General features: G+C 70.2%; 3 protein-coding genes across 3 annotated transcripts; 2 read left to right on the top strand and 1 right to left on the bottom strand.

Annotated features, from left to right (window-relative positions):
• Nucleotides 1-4,493: 4,493 nt before the first annotated feature.
• ATRAID (all-trans retinoic acid induced differentiation factor) lies at nt 4,494-6,257 on the bottom strand (the record flags this gene model as incomplete). The annotated part of the gene is made up of 7 exons (XM_084284520.1): nt 4,494-4,657; nt 4,749-4,849; nt 5,067-5,188; nt 5,252-5,323; nt 5,514-5,585; nt 5,757-5,884; nt 5,973-6,257. The coding sequence occupies 7 exons, from the start codon at nt 6,255-6,257 to the stop codon at nt 4,553-4,555; spliced, it is 885 nt and encodes a 294-aa protein (XP_084140646.1). The 3' UTR covers nt 4,494-4,552.
• SLC5A6 (solute carrier family 5 member 6) lies at nt 6,255-10,981 on the top strand. The gene is made up of 16 exons (XM_084283551.1): nt 6,255-6,322; nt 7,538-8,011; nt 8,121-8,186; nt 8,287-8,338; nt 8,465-8,532; nt 8,616-8,770; nt 8,855-8,995; nt 9,065-9,188; nt 9,269-9,357; nt 9,432-9,544; nt 9,616-9,683; nt 9,773-9,859; nt 9,975-10,159; nt 10,254-10,357; nt 10,447-10,571; nt 10,653-10,981. The coding sequence occupies exons 2-16, from the start codon at nt 7,682-7,684 to the stop codon at nt 10,803-10,805; spliced, it is 1,860 nt and encodes a 619-aa protein (XP_084139677.1). The 5' UTR covers nt 6,255-6,322; nt 7,538-7,681; the 3' UTR covers nt 10,806-10,981.
• Nucleotides 10,982-11,532: 551 nt separating this feature from the next.
• Nucleotides 11,533-14,729, top strand: PREB (prolactin regulatory element binding). The gene is given in 10 exon segments (XM_084284226.1): nt 11,533-11,695; nt 12,647-12,670; nt 12,672-12,840; nt 12,953-13,164; nt 13,263-13,343; nt 13,428-13,552; nt 13,751-13,924; nt 13,993-14,065; nt 14,154-14,313; nt 14,431-14,729. Coding segments are annotated over 10 exon segments (1,248 nt in total). The 5' UTR covers nt 11,533-11,560; the 3' UTR covers nt 14,526-14,729.
• The last annotated feature ends 46 nt before the right edge of the window (nt 14,730-14,775 follow it).

Genomic DNA, 14,775 nt, shown 5'->3' with positions numbered 1-14,775 from the left:
ACCAAGCTCACGCCACGCGGCGCCTTGCGGGGCCCCCCGTGGGCGCGGAGCGGGCTCGGGGCGTGGGCGCTCGTTGGGGCGGGGAGGGTTGTTTGGGAGGGCCCGGGGTGGGCTCGCGGGGCTGGTGTCCGTGTGCTGGGGGTGCGTGCGCTGTGGTGGGTGCGGGTGGTCGGGGAGGCGGGGGCATACTTACCTGGCAGGGGAGACACCATGATCAGGCAGGTGGTTTTCCCAGGGCGAGGCTCATCCCCTGCACTCCGGGTGTGCTGACCCCTGCGATTTCCCCAAATGCGGGAAACTCGACTGCATAATTTGTGGTAGTGGGGGACTGCGTTCGCGCTCTCCCCTGGTTCTGCGGTGCAAAGACAGAGCTGGTGGTGATGCTTATTCCAGTACTTCCCTGAGTGTCCTCTCAGCGGCTCTGCCGGTCTCCTGGGGCTATAGAGGTACCGGGGGGGGTCGGTGCTGCAGCCGCCGCATACCTCAGGGCCCCGAGGACCCCCGGCGCCCCCGCCCCGCTGCCCCGTGCTCGCCGGGGGACGGAGCGCGATCGGGGGGTGCGGGAGGAGCCGAGCGGGCGTCTCGGAGGCTCTCGGGGTCTCTCGCTGGGTGCGGGGCAGCCCCGTGCCTCCCGTGCCGGGTTGGGGGGAGCAGGGGTGGCCTCTGGGAGAAGAACCAAGAAGCTGCCCCAAGGCAGATAAGGGCCAGTTCGAGCCAGCTCTGCACCCCCCACTGGCTGGAGCCAAGCCGATAAGTAACGTTGTTTGTTCTTCCGAGAGAGCAGAGTTAAGAAAGGGGGGAGGAAATAAAAAGGAAAAAAAGAAAAAAACCCTGCTGTGCAACAGGAGCTGGGAGAGAGGAGTGAGAAGCAGCCCTGCAGCCCCCAGGGGAGTGCAGCAGGAGGCAGGAGGTGCTCCAGGCAGGCAGCAGAAACTCCCCTGTGGCCTGTGGAGAGGCCCCTGGTGGAGCAGGCTGTCCCCCTGCACCCATGGGTCCCACACGGAGCAGATCTCCACGCTGCAGCCCCCCCATGGGTGGAGGAGCCCCCGGTGGCGCAGGTGGATGTGGCCTGGAGGAGGCTGCGGCCCATGGAGAGCCCCCGCAGGAGCAGGCCCTGGGCCAGAGCTGCAGCCCGTGGAGAGGAGCCCACGGGGAGCAGGGGCAGAGAGGAACCGAGAAGGAGCAGCAGGGACGAAGCGTCAGGGACTGACTGCAGCCCCCATTGCCCTGCGCTGCTCGAGGAGGGGAAGGTGTCTTCATTTGTTGTGGTTGTTTCTCACAGCTCCATCTGGTTAGTAAGAGGTGTTACATTTTATTAATCTCCCTCTGCGGGGTCTGTTTTACCCGTGATAACTGATGAGTGATCTCCCCATCCTTATCTCACCCCTTGAGCCCTTTGGATCGTATTTTCTCTGCTTTGAGGAGGGGGAGTGAGAGAGCGGCTGCCCAGCTGGGTAAAACCCCGTGTAAAACCCAGCAGAGTTAAACCACGCTTCCTCCACTGCTCCTGCCCTGCAGGGCCCAGCAGGGTCCACGGCTGCCTCCTGCCCCAGTTTGTGATGCACCAGCAGAGGAACACCCAAGATCCTTCTGGGACCCAGGATTAATCAAGCTGCCACTCACAGTAACTATAAAATAAGTGAAATTCTATGTGAGAGAGCAATTAGAATGTACCCAGCTCCACCTAGGGGAAGGCAAAGAACGAGTGGAGAGCTTAAGGGGCAGGCTGGTATGGGGGATGCTGCTGTGGGGGTGTACTGCAGCTCAGCAGATCAGGAGGAGGAGGTCGATGAAGCCTTCTACAAGCAGCTGGAAGTATCCTCACAATCCTGGACGCTGGTTCTCATGGGGGTTTTAATCATCTGGACATCTGTTGGGAAAGCAACTCAGCCAGGCACATGCAGTCCAAACGGACAAACAATGCATTGAAGATAATTTTCTGACGCAGGTGGTGGAGGAGCTGACAAGGCAGGGGGTGTTTCTGGACCTTGTTCTTATAAACAGATGGGTTTGTTAGGTCGGGGGCAGCTTGGGATGCAGCGACCATGAGATCATGGAGTTCAATATGGAACTTGGTGGAAGAATAAGGCAAAAAATAGGATTGCCACCCTGGAATTTCGGAGAGCCGACTTCGACCTCTTCTGGGACCTGCTTGGGAGTATCTCATGGGCTAGGCTGCTAGAAGGCAAGGGTGCATGTGAGAGCTGGGCTACATTTAAGCAGCACTTCTTCCAAGCTCAGGATTGGTGCATCCCTAAGAGTAGGAAACTGGGGAAGGGGGGCAGGAAACCTGCGTGGATAAGCAAGGAGCTCATCGATAAGACCAAAAGGAAGAGGAAGGTCTATGAAATGTAGAATAAGGGCCTGTCCTCTTGGGAGGAGTATAGGAGTGTTGTGAGGGCCTGCAGGGACACGACAAGGAAGGCTAAAGCCCACCTGGAGATGAGAGGCAAAGCAGATAAAGGATAATAAGAGGTATGGTTTTTTTCCGTCTTTTTTTTTTTTTTTTTTTTTTTTTAAGTATGTAAACAGTAAAAGGAAGACCAGAGACAATGTGGGTCCCTTGTAACGGGATGCTGAGAAGGCGGAGATACTGAATGCTTTCTGTGCTTCAAAGACTCCCCCCTGGGGACTCCTGGACCCTGGAGGGAGGAGAAAGGCTCTGGGAAGTGGAGATCTCCTCTCTGGTTGAGGAGGGAGTAGTTCAGGAGTGCCTGAGTGGGTCAATGCACACAAATCCATGGGTTCTGATGGGATGCATCCACGTGCGCTTAGGGAGCTGGCAGAGGTGATTGCCAAACCACTCTCTATCATCTTTGAAAGGTCCTGGAGAACAGGAGAGGTGCCTGAGGACTGGAGGATAGCCAGTCCCTGGAAAGGTGTTGGAACAGCTTGTTCTGGAGGCCATCTCCAAGCATTTGGAAGAGAAGAAGGTTATGGGGAGTAGTCAGCATGGATTCACCAAGGGGAAGTCGTGCTCGACCAAACTCATTGCCTTCTATGATGGCATCACCAGCTGGGGAGATGGGGGGAGAGCGGTGGATATCATCTACCTTGACTTTAGCAAGGCTTTTGATGCTGTCTCCCATGATATCCTGCTGGCAAAGCTGAGAAAGTGTGGGGTGGATGAGTGGGCAGTAAGGTGGGTTGAGAATTGGCTGAGCTCAGAGGGTGGCCAGCAGGTCAAGGGAGGTGATCCTCCCCCTCTACTCTGCCCTGGTCAGGCCTCACCTGGAGTACTGTGTCCAGTTCTGGGCTCCCCGGTACAAAACAGACAGGGATCTCCTGGAAAGAGTCCAGCAGAGGGCCACAAAGATGATACAGGGCCTGGAGCATCTTCCCTGTGAGGAAAGGCTGAGAGACCTGGGGCTGGTCAGCCTTAAGAAGAGAAGGCCGAGAGGGGATCTCATCAATGTGTATAAATACGTGAGGTGTGGGAGGCAGGGGGATGTGGCCGGCCTCAGAGGGATTTGGCCGAACTCCACTCGCGCTCGTTGCTGGCGCCGATCGGTGTCCTCTGTGCCCGGCTGGCTCCGGGCCGTGCGAGCGGTGCCACTGCCGGTACAGCGGGACCAGGCGGAGCGGGACCCCCACGGGCAGGGTCCGGGCAGCCCACGCGGGACAGGAGCCAAACCGCAGCCCCCAGAAACTGCCCCCGGAGAAGAAAGGAAGAAGAGGGAACGCCCCGACAGCAGCTCTGTCTTTGCACCGCAGAACCAGGGGAGAGCGCGAACGCAGTCCCCCACTACCACAAATTATGCAGTCGAGTTTCCCGCATTTGGGGAAATCGCAGGGGTCAGCACACCCAGAGTGCAGGGGATGAGCCTCGCCCTGGGAAAACCACCTGCCTGATCATGGTGTCTCCCCTGCCAGGTAAGTATGCCCCCGCCTCCCCGACCACCCGCACCCACCACAGCGCACGCACCCCCAGCACACGGACACCAGCCCCGCGAGCCCACCCCGGGCCCTCCCAAACAACCCTCCCCGCCCCAACGAGCGCCCACGCCCCGAGCCCGCTCCGCGCCCACGGGGGGCTCAAGGGGCGCCCCGCGTGGCGTGGGCTTGGTCCCGGTCCCGGCATGCCGCGGTTTCCCTGATCTGCATGGACACGCCCTCCTGATCTGCATGGACACGCCCACTGGTCTGCACGAACATGTACCTTTATCCCTATGGACACGCCCCCTGTATGCACGAAGACGCCCCCTTATTTGCATAGACACGCCCCCTCCTCCTGGCGCCCCGCCCCCGAGCAGCACAGCGGCTCTGGCCCAGGTACTTTCCCCCTGTGGCCCCTCCCTCAGCAGCACCATGATTTGCATATTCCCGCCCCTCCCCCCCCCTCTCTGCCCCCGCCCCGGTGCCCCCGCCCGTCCCGGTGCAGCCGCCGCTCGGCTCCGCTGCCCGCCCCGGCGGAGCCCCGTGGGGCTGCCCCGCTGTGGGGGTCTCCGCACGGCCCCCCCCGTCCCCGCGGTGCCGCAGGAAGGAGCCCCCAGGCGCGGTGCCGCACGCTTTATTGGGTCCCCCGGGGTGCTGCACGCAGGGGGTGTCCCCGTCACGGGGCCTTGGCTTTCCGGCGCTGGGTGCCCCACAGCAGGAGGGACAGGGCGGCCGTCACGGCCCCCAGGATGCTGCAGAAGGGCAGGACGGGGAAGGCGCCCTGCAAGGAGATACGGGGGTAAGTGGCTCTGCCCGCCCCACCGGGCCGTCCTGCGGGGGGTCCCGTCCCTCGGCCCCCCCGGGGCACCCACCTCGCGCAGGCACTTGTAGCCGTGGAAGGGGCTGGCGCAGAGGCACTGGGTGAAGCCGGGGCCATCCGGGGCACAGGCGGCGTTCTCGGGGCACAGCCAGGCTGGGGGGGCACAGCAGGAGGTGACGGGGCCGAGCCAGGGCTGCTCCCAGCACGGCCCCACCACACTGAGGGGACACCAGGGCCCAGCCGAGCAAGGGGAGGGGGGAGCCCCAGCAGGAGGGTGCTGGTTGTCCCCCACCCCACGGTGTGCAGTGCCTGGAGAGGTGACACAAGGACATGAGGTGCTCAAGGAGGCCCGTCCCTGTAACCCACGTACCAAGCTCCCCGGAGCTGTTGCAGGGGTTCCTCTGGCCGTGGCAGAGGCGGCTGCTCCCGTGCTCCGTCACCTCCTGCCAGGCGCTGCTCCCACCTGGGCACTCCAGCTCCAGTGGCACCGCGCTGGGAAGGAGAGCTCAGCACCAGGCACCGTGCCCAGCCCCCCCCCGAGCCCCCCGTACTCACAGGCTCAGCAGGTTCGTGAAGCCCAGGAAGGAGCTGTTGGGGAGGGCTGCCAGGGGGTTCTCCGTCAGGTCCCTGCAAACACACCGGGGGCTCCTTACCCTGCCCACGGGGCAGGTGCAGGCTGCGGGTCCTGCCTGGGGGCAGCACGGGCACCCCGGGGTGGTGCCACAGGGGACAGTGGGGATGGAAACCAGAGTGTGCATGGCCCAGCCCCGTCCCGCGGCTGCCCCCGGAGCCCTCTCCCTGCCCCGCCGGGACTCACAGGACGACGACAGCCACGGCCTCAGCAAACGCAGCGGGCAGGCTGTGCAGGGAGCAGTTGCTCAGGTCCAACCTGGGCGGAGGGAGGGACGTCAGACACCCGCACCCCACTGCACCCCCCGCATGCTGCAGCCCCCCACAGCCCCCAAAAAAACTCCCTGCAGCCCGCAGCCCCCCGCACACACCCCGCAGTCCCCATACACACCCCACATACACCCCGCAGCCCCCCACGCCCCTCCCGTACCCGAGCAGGCGCCGTGGGGGTCCCGGATCCAGGCAGCAGCGTCCCCGCGGCTCCGCGCCCGCCTTGGATGCGCAGTACCGGGCCACGATGGATCCGTTCCGCAGCGGCCCCGGGCAGCTCCCGCACACCTGCGGGGGGGGAAACGGTCACGGGGGGCGCGGGCACGGCCGGCACCGGGCCGGTACCGGTACCGGTACCCCCCCCCACCCCGCTCACCTCCCCGCCGGCATCCCCGGGCGGCAGCAGCAGCAGCAGCAGCAGGAGGGTGCCCGCGGCCCAGCTCCGCGCCCGCCGCTCGGCTCCGGCTCCGGTCCCGCCCGGCCGGGTCCGACCGTGCCCCGGGGCAGCGCCCAGCGGGGCGGAACGGCCGCGGGGGGGGGCCCGGCGGCTCCGCCATGGGCCGGGGGGCGGCGGGGCGCGGCGACCTGAGCCAGGCGGAGAGGCCGCGCCCCCGGGGCCGGGCGGAAGAGCGGGGCTGCGGGCACGGCCTCGCGCCGTCATCGGTGCGCGCCGCCGCCGCCGCCGCACGTGGGCAGAGCGGAGCCGCGCACCCGCTGCCGGCCCCGGTGAGTGTCCGAGAGGAGCGGCCCGGGGCTACCGGCACCGCCCCGGCACCGCCGGGCTCCGTGGGCTCCGTGGGCTCCGTGGGCAGGGGCCGGTGCGGGGCCGGCGGTTCTGGGGAGCGGGGGACCGTTGGGGGTCACGGCGGACACCGGCGCCGGGCACCGGGGGGGCGTGGCCGCGGTGCGGGGACACCGGGGGTGGGGGGGACGGGGGAGGCTCGGGCTGGGGACGGCGGGGCGGGGGGGGGGTCTCGGGAGGGAGACGGGGGGAGCGCGGCTTCAGGCGGGGGGCGCGGGGGCAGGGCGGCAGGGCCCGGGGTTACGGGGACACCGCGAGGCTGCGGGGACGCGGGGGGGGGGCGGACCCCCGAGGACGGGCGCAGCGCCCCGGGGGGGCCGCCGGGGCCTTGGGCCGGGGTCGGTGGCGGCACGGCCCCGGCGATGCGGCGGGGCTGGGGGGGGGGGGGCGGCCTTGGGCGGGGGGCGCCGGCCCCGTGTTGTGTCTGCGCGGCGCGGAGCGGTGACCTTGGACCCTGCCCGCGGAGCTGCGCCGCGCAGCCTGGGTTGGCGGCGGGCGGTGCTGCCCCCTCGCCTCCTTCCCGGCTCGGTCCCGAGCCAGCGCCGCCGCCCCCGGCCCCCAGCGGGCAGGCCCGGGCGCGGAGCAGGGCTGGAGCCGGTCCCGATCCCGGTGCTGATCCTGCCAAGCACGCCCGGGGCATTCCTGCGAGGATCAGGGGCCGGCGCCCCCCCGCCTTGTCCTCGCGTGCCCCCGCCGGGGCTCCGCGCTCCGCCCGTCCCGGGGCTGCCCTGCCCCGCTCAGGTGCTCGAGGTGCCCACGCGTGGTGTCTGTGCTGTCCGTCTGTCCGCCCGCCCTCGGTGCCTGTCCCGTTCCGGCTCGGGACCGGCCGTGCGGGTCCCGCCGGCTGCGGGGGCGCGGGGTGGGGGCGCGTTGGCGGCGGCGTCGGGGGCCGGGGCAGGGCCGGGGCTGGGCCGGTTCCGCCGGGCTCGGCGGGGGCTCTGCGCGCCGCGGGGGCTGGCGCCGGGCGGGCCGGGCGGTGCTGCCGTGCCCTCGGCGCTGCTTGGCAGGGGCCGTGTTTGCCTTGGCCGGGGGACGACCTCCCGGGGCCGGTGGGGGAAGCGGGGGGGGGGGGAGCGCGGAGCCGCGTGCCGGAGGGAGGGGGAGGGCTGAGGGGATGTCCTGGTGCTGTGCTCCCGCAGGTCCTTGAGGCGGGCTGAGATCAGGAGCGAAGGTCCCCGCGGAGCCTCCGGTGCGGCCGCCGGGGCTCGGCACGCCCATGAGGTGGGGCGGGCGCAGCGGGGGCGTGCGGCCGGGGGGCAGCGGGGCAGCGGCAGGAGCTCGCCATGGAGTTCACGGCGATCGACTACACCATCTTCACGCTGCTGCTGGTGCTGTCCTTGGCCATTGGGCTCTTCTACGCGCTGAGCGGGGGCCGGCAGCGCACGGTGCAGGAGTTCCTCCTGGCCAACCGCAGCATGGGCTTCCTGCCCGTCGCCCTCTCGCTGCTGGCCACCTTCCAGTCGGCCGTGGCCATCCTGGGTGTGCCGGCCGAGATCTACCGGTTCGGCACCGAGTACTGGTTCCTCGGCTGCTCCTACTTTCTGGGACTGCTCATCCCGGCACACGTCTTCATCCCCGTCTTCTACCGCCTGCAGATCACCAGCACCTACGAGGTGAGCAGGGTGCCGTGGGACGGAGGGGGCGTGGGGGCACCTCTCCTGCTCGCAGACCCCACGTCGGGATGGGGGCACTCCCCTGACCCTGTCTCCCCCCTGCCCCCAGTACCTGGAGCTGCGCTTCAACAAGACCGTGCGCATCTTTGGCACCATCACCTTCATCTTCCAGATGGTGAGCGGGCGGCCAGCACCTCCTGGCTGTCCTGGGGGGTCCTGGATGTGGGGGCGTGGGGAGGGGGCGCAGGTGGGCTGCAGCGCTGCTGTCCCCGCAGGTCATCTACATGGGGGTGGTGCTCTACGCGCCTGCACTGGCCCTCAATGCAGGTAAGGGAGCCGGGGGCTGCGAGGGGGCTGCGGGGCAGAGCCCAGCCTGGGGTCCTGCTGGGTCCCACGGCCACACCGGGCGCCGCCGCGGTCCTCGTTGTTCGTTAACGGCTCCGCTGCTTCCAGTGACGGGCTTTGACCTCTGGAGCGCGGTGCTCACCATAGGGCTGGTCTGCACGCTGTACACCACGCTGGTGAGTCGCTGCCGCCGTGCCCCCGCCGTGGGGCTGCCCCGTGCCCCCCCCGGGCCGCGGTAACGGGTGCCGTGCCTCCGCAGGGCGGGCTGAAGGCCGTCATCTGGACGGACGTCTTCCAGACGCTGGTGATGTTCGCGGGGCAGCTGGCCGTCATCGTGGTGGGCGCGCAGCGCGTGGGCGGCATGGCCCGCGTCTGGCGCGTGGCGGAGCAGGAGGGCAAGATTTCGGGCATCGAGTGAGCGCCGAGCCCCGGGATGAGCCCCGGTGGGGGGGTGTGGGAGGCGGTTGACCACCCGTGACCGCGTTCCCCTCCCCGCAGCCTCAACCCCGACCCCTATGTGCGACACACGTTCTGGACGCTGGCCTTCGGGGGCGTCTTCATGATGCTGTCGCTGTACGGCGTGAACCAGGCGCAGGTGCAGCGGTACCTGAGCTCCCGCAACGAGAGGCAGGCCGTGCTGTGAGTGGGGTGGGGGTGCAGGGGGGGGCCCCCTGCCGCCAGCCTCTGACGTCTCCGTGGCGCCCGCAGCTCCTGCTACGCCGTCTTCCCCTGCCAGCAGATCGTGCTCTGCCTCAGCTGCCTCACCGGCCTCGTCATGTTCGTCTACGACCGTGAGCACCCGCTGGTGACCAGCAAAGTCTCCTCCGACCAGGTGGATGCCCGTGCCCCCTCCTTCCCCCCCAGCCCACCGTGCGCCCCCCAGCACCGCGCTCACCCCGTGCCGGTCCCCAGCTGGTGCTGTACTTCGTGATGGACGTGCTGAAGGACCTGCCAGGGCTGCCCGGCCTCTTCGTCGCCTGCCTGTTCAGCGGCTCCCTGAGGTGGGTGCCGTGGCCGAGGGCTGGCGGGGGGGGGCGCGTGGCCGAGCCCCCCTCCCGCTCCCTCTCCTCCCCAGCACCATCTCCTCCGCCTTCAACTCGCTGGCGACGGTGACGATGGAGGACCTGGTGCGGCCGCACTGCCCCGGGCTGTCGGAGTCGCGGGCCACGCAGTTCTCCAAGCTGCTGGGTGAGCGGGGGCCGGGCGGGGGGCACCGGGGGGGGGGCTGCACTGCTGTGACACCCCCACCTCTCCCTCAGCTCTCGGCTACGGGCTGCTGTGCCTGGGGATGGCCTACCTGTCCTCCAAGCTGGGCCCCGTGCTGCAGGTAGGGGATAGGGGGCACCCTGCTGCCCCCCTGGGTATGGGTGGCCCCCCCCAGCCCCGCAGCCGCACAGCGGTGCCGTGTCCCTGCAGGCAGCCATCAGCATCTTCGGCATGGTGGGGGGGCCACTGCTGGGGCTCTTCTGCCTGGGCATGTTCTTCCCCTGCGCCAACCCCGTGGTGAGTCCCGCAGTGCTCCCCCAAAATGCATGGCCCCCCCCATCCCCGCCACAGCTCCCCCCCCGTGGGGTGCCGGCTGCGGGGCTCAGTGCTGCGACCCCCCCTCCCCACGCAGGGCGCCATCGTGGGGCTGCTGGCGGGGCTGGCCATGGCCTTCTGGGTGGGCATCGGCAGCCTGGTGAACAGCATGGGGGCGGCCGGGGGGGCCCCCGCAGCCAACAGCACCGCCCCCTCCCCTGACGCCAACCTCACCGCCACCCTCGCCGCCACCCTGCTCACCCCCACGGCGGCCCCACACAGGTGAGCGGGACGGGGCTGGCGTGGGGGGGGGCAGGAGGAGGGTCAGCCTCGGGGGGGGGGCTGCTCCACGCCCCCCTGTCCCTCTCTCCCCCAGCCCCACGGGCCTGCAGAAGTTCTACAGCCTGTCCTACATGTGGTACAGCGCCCACAACTCCACCACCGTCATCGTGGTGGGGCTCCTGGTCAGCCTGCTCACCGGTGAGCGCGGGGGCGTGCGGGGGGGGGGAGGGGGAGCCGGGTGCTGCCCCCCCCCCCCCCCCGGTCCCCGCTGACCCCTCCGCCCTCAGGCCCCACCAAGGGCACGGCCGTGGACCCCCGCACCATCTACCCGGTGCTGCCGCGCCTGCTGTGCTGCCTGCCCCCCAAGTGGCGGCGGTGGCTGGGCTGCGGGGTGCCCTTCCCCGCCCACCAGGTGAGGACCCCCGGCCCCTCGTCCCCTCGGCGTGCGGGGTGGGTGCCCGCGGTCCTGCTGCCCCCCGCCCTGTCCCCGCAGGACGCCGGCCGCCCGGAGCTGACGGTGCCGGAGAAGGGGCCGCGGGTGCCCAACGGCGTGGCCGCAGACGTGGTGCCGCGGGCCGAGGACGAGCAGGGCTACGTGCGCACGGCCGGGCCCCCCGCCTACGCCCTGCAGGAGACGTCCTTCTGAGCCCGGCACCGGCTCCGGCACCGGGGCCGCCGCGGGGCTGGGTCCCTGCAGGCGGTGCCGCCACCCCCGGGGGGCTCCGGGAGCGGTGCCCGTGCCGCGGCCTGGCCCCGTGCCCTGTGCCCTGTGCCTTACCGCCCTGCTCCGCGGGCCCCCCCCCCCAATAAACCGTTCTGGAGCACGGCGCTCCGTGTGCCCGGCCCCTCCCCACCGCGCACCGGGGCTCGCGGGCCCCCAACGGGACACCGGGCACCGGGGGGGTGGGGAGGAGAACGGGAGGCGGGGGGGGGGGGGGGCAGGGGATGGGCGGGGGGCGAGGCTCCGGGCCCCGGGGGCGGCAGCGCGGGGGGAGCCGAGCCCGGTGCCGCGCGGTGCGCGGCGAGCCCGATCTGCGCATGCGCGGCCGCGGGGAGGGCGGCGGGGGCGGGGCGTTAGGGCAGGGGGCGGGGGTTAAATAGAGGGGGCAGGGCGATGTGGGGCAGGGGGCGGGGTACAGCTATAGGGGGCGCGGCGTTGGTGTAGGGGGCGGGGTGTAATTGGAGGGGGCGGGGCGTCGGTGCAGAGGGCGGGGCGCTGTGGTGCAAGGGGCGGAGTTTAACCAGAAGGGGCGGGGCGTTGTTGTTCAGGGGTCGGGGTATTGGTGAAGGGAGGCGGGGTTTACTCAGAGGGGGCGTGGCGTGCGGGCAGGGGGCGGGGCTTACGGGCAGGGGGCGTGGCGCGGTGACGCGGCGCTCGGGGCGCTGCCGTTGGTCGCGGCCATGTCTCCGCGGCGGGCGGCCGAGCTGTACCGCGCGCCCTTCCCGCTCTACACCGTGCGCCTGCACCCGCGCCGCCCCCTCGCCATCACCGCCGGCGGCGGCGGCGCCGCCAAGACCGGGATCCGCAATGGAGTGGTGCGGGGGGGGCGGGGGGGGGGCTGGGGCCTGCGGGGGGGGGGCGGGGAGATGGGGGGGGGGGAGGGGAACGGGAGCGGGAGCGGGGTCCCAAGGACCCGGGCAGGGATGGGGGGACTGGGGTTGGAGTACCGGGACTGCAGGGCCAGGATGGGGGGTACCGGGATCGGGGTACTGGGGTACCGGGGTAGGGGTACCGGGGCACCTGGGTACCGAGCCGGGATGGGGGTATTGGGATCGAGGTACCGGGATCGGGGTACTGGGGTGGGGGGTACCACGGTCATGGGGCTGCGGGGCCGGGATGGGGGTCCCAGGGTATGGGGCCGGGATAGGGGCACTGGGATCAGGGCTCCGGAATACCAAGATGGGGGTACTGGGTACCAGGGTACCGGGCTGGGATGGGGGTGACAGGGTACCAGGCTGGGATGGGGACACCACGGTAATGGGACTGTGGGGCTGGGATGCAGGTACTGGGGTAACTGGGTACCAGGCTGGAATGGGGGAACAGGGATGGGGGCACTGGGAGCAGGGCTCCGGGATACCAAGATGGGGGTACTGGGTACCAGGGTACCGGGCTGGGATGGGGGTACAGGGATGGGGGTCCCACGGTTACGGGGCCGGAATGGGGGTGAAAGGGTACCAGGCTGGGATGGGGACACCACGGTAATGGGACTGTGGGGCTGGGATGGAGGTACTGGGGTAACTGGGTACCAGGCTGGAATGGGGGCACAGGGATGGGGGCACTGGGGTACCAGGGCCAGGAGGCAGGATGGGGATACCGGGGTACCTGGGTCCCGAGGCCAGGATGGGGTCACTGGGGCCGGGATGGGGATCCCAGGGCCGGGGGGCAGCCCGGCTGAGCATGGGGCAGTGCAGGGGCACCGGGCGGCAGCCCCCCCACAGCCCCCTGCCGGTGCAGGAACCTGAGGCCGTGCCCACCCCCCCCCGCAGCACTTCCTGCAGCTGGAGCAGGTGGGGGGGGCAGCTCAGCGCCTCGCTGCTGCACTCGCACGACACCGAGACCCGCGCCACCATGACCATGGCGCTGGCGGACGACTTCATCGCGGCGGGGCAGGACGCCGACTGCCACATCCTGCGCTTCAGCCTGCAGCCCCCCCCGGGGCGCGGGGCGGCCGGCCGGGACGGTGAGGGCCTGCACCCCCCCCCCCGGGGCGGGGGGGCGGCGGGGGGGACAGCGCGGGGCTGGGGGCTCCCCGCGGGGCTGCGGCAGGGTCAGCGTCGCCTTCCCCGCTGCAGCCGGTGGGGAGAAGGGGCCGCGGAAGAGGAAGGGCCCCAGCCCGGCGGCGCAGGGCGAGACGCAGAACCAGACGAGCGAGGTGACCGTGGAGAGCCTGCACAGCGTCCGCACGGATTTCAGCCCCGACGCCCTGCAGAAGGCCGTGCGCTTCAACGCCGACGGCTCCCTGCTCGTCACCGGGGGGGCCGACGGCTTCCTGCGCCTCTGGGAGGTGGGCACGGGGCGCGGGACCAGGGCCAGGCACTGCTGTGCTGCCGCACCGTGCGGCCGGCGGGGAAGCCTTCGCCCATGGGCTGCTCTGTTTCACAGTTCCCCAGCATGAAGAAGACGCTGGAGTTCAAAGCCCACGATGGGGAGATCGAGGATATCGCGCTGGGCCCTGACAACAAGGTGGGTGGTGGCTGGGAGGTGGTGGGCGGCAGCAGCCTGCCCCGGCCCCGCTGCTGGAGCGCTCCTCGCACCCCCTCTGTGCAGGTGGTGACGGCGGGACGGGACTTCCAGTGCTGCGTGTGGCAGCGGGACCAGCTGGTGACGGGGCTGTGCTGGAACGAGAACCTGCCCGGCATCCCCGACAAGGCGTACCGCTACCAGGCCTGCCGGTGAGCGCCCCGACACGTGCCAACAGGGGCTAGGTCCAGGGTTGGGGAGGGGACAGCCCTGGACCCCCACAGCACCCCAATCCTGCTGCTGGGCTCAGCGGTGGCGGTGCTGAACGTAGGGACGGCCCCGACGCTCCCCTTGCGGCTGCGAGGAGCGGCGGTGCCGGCACGAGGTCATCCTGCGCTGTCCCGCGGCAGGTTCGGGGCGGTGGAGGACAACGCCGGGGCGCTGCGGCTCTACACGGTGCAGGTGCCCCACAAGCGGGAGCGCCGCCCGCCGCCCTGCTACCTGACCAAGTGGGACGGGAGGAGCTTCCTGCCCCTGCTCACGCGGCCCTGCGGCAGCGAGGTGGTGTCCTGCCTCTCCGTCAGGTATGGCACAGGGCTGGGTGCGGGCACGGTGCCGCGCCGGCCCCGCTCACCGCCACCCCTCTCCGCAGCGACTCGGGCACGTTCCTGGGGCTGGGCACCGTCACGGGCTCCGTGGCCATCCACATCGCCTTCTCACTGCAGGTGAGCAGGGGCGCGGGGAGGGGGCGCGGGGGCCGCCCTGCCCCTTAGGGCTGAGGTGAGCGTGCCGCCCTCCCTGCTCCCCCTGCAGAGGCTGTACTACGTGAAGGAGGCGCATGGCATCGTCGTCACCGACGTCGCCTTCGTGCCTGAGAGCCAGCGCGGGCGGGAGCTGCTGGCAGGGAACGAGGCCGCCCTGCTCAGCGTGGCTGTCGACAGCCGCTGCAAGCTGCACCTGCTCCCCGGCAGACGTAGGTGGCTCAGCTCCTGCCCCCTCCGTGCGCAGCGGGGCCGCGCAGCCCGTCCTGCATGTGCAGGAGGCAGCGGGACCCCCGGGCACCCCCCTCAGGCCCTGCTCTCCCCTGCAGGCTCCCTCCCCGTCTGGCTGCTGCTGCTGCTCTGTGCCGGGCTGATCGTGGCCACCATCCTGCTGCTGCAGCTCGCCTTCCCCGGCTTCCTCTAGGCCCTGGGGCCAGGACTGCCCCCCGCGGCACCCCCCGGACTGTGGAGCAGATGGACCCAGACCCGGACCTGGACCCGGACCTGGCCGTCCTGCTGGTGTTGGGCTGTGGGGAGCGTGCTGGGCTGCCGTGCGGTGCGGGGCCGGCCCCGGGGCGCAGCGTGCCACCGGCTGGGCTGGGTCCAGCGCTCTGCCCACTGCCATTAAACCCGGAGCGTGAAGGCAGCGCCGGCCCCGTCTGTGCTGGGGGGTG

Source organism: Netta rufina (genome assembly GCF_964035555.1).
Source record: "Netta rufina genome assembly, chromosome: 3".
Taxonomy (NCBI): Eukaryota; Metazoa; Chordata; class Aves; order Anseriformes; family Anatidae; genus Netta; species Netta rufina.
This window is presented reverse-complemented; position numbering and strand designations above follow the sequence as displayed.

Coding starts and splice junctions, on each gene's coding strand:
- SLC5A6 (XM_084283551.1), top strand. CDS start 7,682: ATGGAGTTCACGGCGATCGACTACACCATCTTCACGCTGCTGCTGGTG. Junction 8,533..8,615: donor GCACGCTGTACACCACGCTG/GTGAGTCGCTGC, acceptor GTGCCTCCGCAG/GGCGGGCTGAAGGCCGTCAT. Junction 10,358..10,446: donor CCTGGTCAGCCTGCTCACCG/GTGAGCGCGGGG, acceptor CTCCGCCCTCAG/GCCCCACCAAGGGCACGGCC.